This window comes from Vicugna pacos, chromosome 25, assembly GCF_048564905.1.
Source record: "Vicugna pacos chromosome 25, VicPac4, whole genome shotgun sequence".
NCBI classification, from domain to species: domain Eukaryota; kingdom Metazoa; phylum Chordata; class Mammalia; order Artiodactyla; family Camelidae; genus Vicugna; species Vicugna pacos.
Window position 1 is genome coordinate 874,004 of NC_133011.1, and position 2,157 is coordinate 876,160.

A 2,157-nucleotide genomic window follows, 5' to 3' on the forward strand; every position below is an offset into this window, starting at 1 on the left:
AATGGATCATTTGAATAATGTAATCAAATGTTTCATTCTTATGAGGCTACTGAGGGTAGGCAGAGTATGTAATATTAATAAGACATTTGGGGGCCCTTATATACATAAATTACAGCCAGATAAGTGGTATGAGAGAAGAATTGGAATGGATAGATGCAAGGAATAAACATCAGTGCTGTTTTTGAAACCAAGCAGGACCCTGTAGGGCATTCCTGGGTACCAAATTTGTGTGCCTCATTTCGTTTTTGTAAAAAAGGCTTCAGTCTCCTAAGCTTTCCCTGAGGTCCAAAGAACAGACTCAAACAGTGACTAATTAGAAAAGTGAGGAATTGCTGAAACAAAGGAAAGACAGTCAAGTAAGAAAAAATAATGATAGCTTAAACAATAGTTCAGCAATGAAACAGAATCACAGGGCTCCTAGTTCCTCCTCAAGTACATACCAGTTCTTTGAGTTCTGCAGAAACTAAGACCCTCACCCAGGCAGAGAATGGTGACTACAATGCTAATCACAAGCGTGTAGACCCCAGACTGGTTGGAACGAGAAAGTTGATGATTAAGATTCCCAAAATGTGATCCTGTCACCTCAACACCAACACATCAGAAGAATGTCCATGAACTTATCTTGCACCCTGGTACCCTCACCTTTAATGTTGCCTTTAAGAACCCTTGCCCCAAAGCCGTCAAGAGTTTTGTTCTTTTGAGCGCTAGATGCCCATTCTCCTGGATTGGTGGCCTGCGATAAATGCTGCATGCTCCTTCACCACAACCTGGTTTCAGTAGACTGGCTCAGTAATGTTTATAGCATTCTTGCATTATCAAAGCACAGATGTTACAGTGGCTTCACATTTTTGATAAGAGTACTGCTGATGGACCTTTTGACATAACTGGCATTGGTTGCTGCAAGCATTATCTGTAGTATCCATGGCATAACCCCATTCCCCCCTGAGCAGGCATGGAGAATTTAGATTGTCAGAATTCTCCTACTGTCCCACTGCAGGGCCCTTGACATCTTGCCAAAACCCTCCTAAAAGCCCCAGTCACATCTCTGTTTCTCAGGCTATAGATGAGAGGGTTTAGCAAGGGAGTGAGGATAGTGTAGAAGGCAGAGAAGACTTTGTCTTTGATTGGGGTGTGGTATGATTGGGGAAGCATGTATGTGTACAGGGCGGCCCCACAGAACAACATCACCACCATCATGTGTGAGGAGCAGGTGGCAAAGGCCTTCTTCTTCCCTTCTGCTGACTTCATCTGGTGCACTGTGGTGAGAACCCTGGTATAGGACGCGAGCACCACAGAGAAGGGGATAAGCAGCATCACGACATAGCAAAGGTACATCACCATTTCATAGGCAGCTTTGTCACCGCAAGCCAGCCTCAGCATGGTGGGTGCCTCACAGAAGAAGTGATTGATCTTGTGCGAAGCACAGAATGGGAGACTCATGGTGATAGGCGTGAGGAGGAAGCTGTCCAAAGTACCACCAAACCAAGAGCTGGCCAAGATTATCCAACAGATCCAAGGGCTCATGAGAGCAGAATAGCGGAGGGGATTGCAGATGGCCACGTATCGGTCATAGGCCATGAGTCCCAGCAGGAAAAATTCAGCCCCTACAAGGCCCATATAGAGGAAGTACTGGGCTGTACAGGCAATGAAGGAAATGGTCCTCTTGTCCCTGAGATAATCGACCAGCATCTTGGGAACAATGGTGGAGATGTACATCATGTCAATGAGAGAGAGGTGGCTGAGCAGGAAGTACATGGGGGTGTGGAGGTGAGGGTCCATGTGGATCAGGAAGATCATGACCCCATTAGCTATCATGGCCATGAAGAAGATGGCACAAATGATGCTGAAAAGGAAACCAGAGGCTTTATTGTTAGTGAAGAGCCCTGTGAGGGTGAAGTCACTGAAAAATGTCTTATTATCTTCATCCATGGTGTTGAGTTGGACCTGGAGGCATAAGAAAAGAAGTCTGGGGTTAATGAAAACTGTGGTAGATAAAATGAACCATTAAAAATGTCTGTACAAGCATGACTGAATTAAAATGTTTTATATAACTGATATCAAGAATATTGTTTTTTGAGTGTGAGGGGGGTGAGCCTGCAGCTTCCTCATTTGTGGTTATTTCTTCTTACTGAAAAGCAGTTCTAAAATTTGGTCCCC

General features: G+C 44.6%; 1 protein-coding gene across 1 annotated transcript; it reads right to left on the bottom strand.

Moving 5' to 3' along the window:
- Positions 1-969: 969 nt before the first annotated feature.
- On the bottom strand, positions 970-1,929 carry LOC140689131 (olfactory receptor 2T6-like). Its single transcript, XM_072949387.1, has one exon. The coding sequence runs from the start codon at positions 1,927-1,929 to the stop codon at positions 970-972; it is 960 nt and encodes a 319-aa protein (XP_072805488.1).
- Between the last annotated feature and the right edge of the window lie 228 nt (positions 1,930-2,157).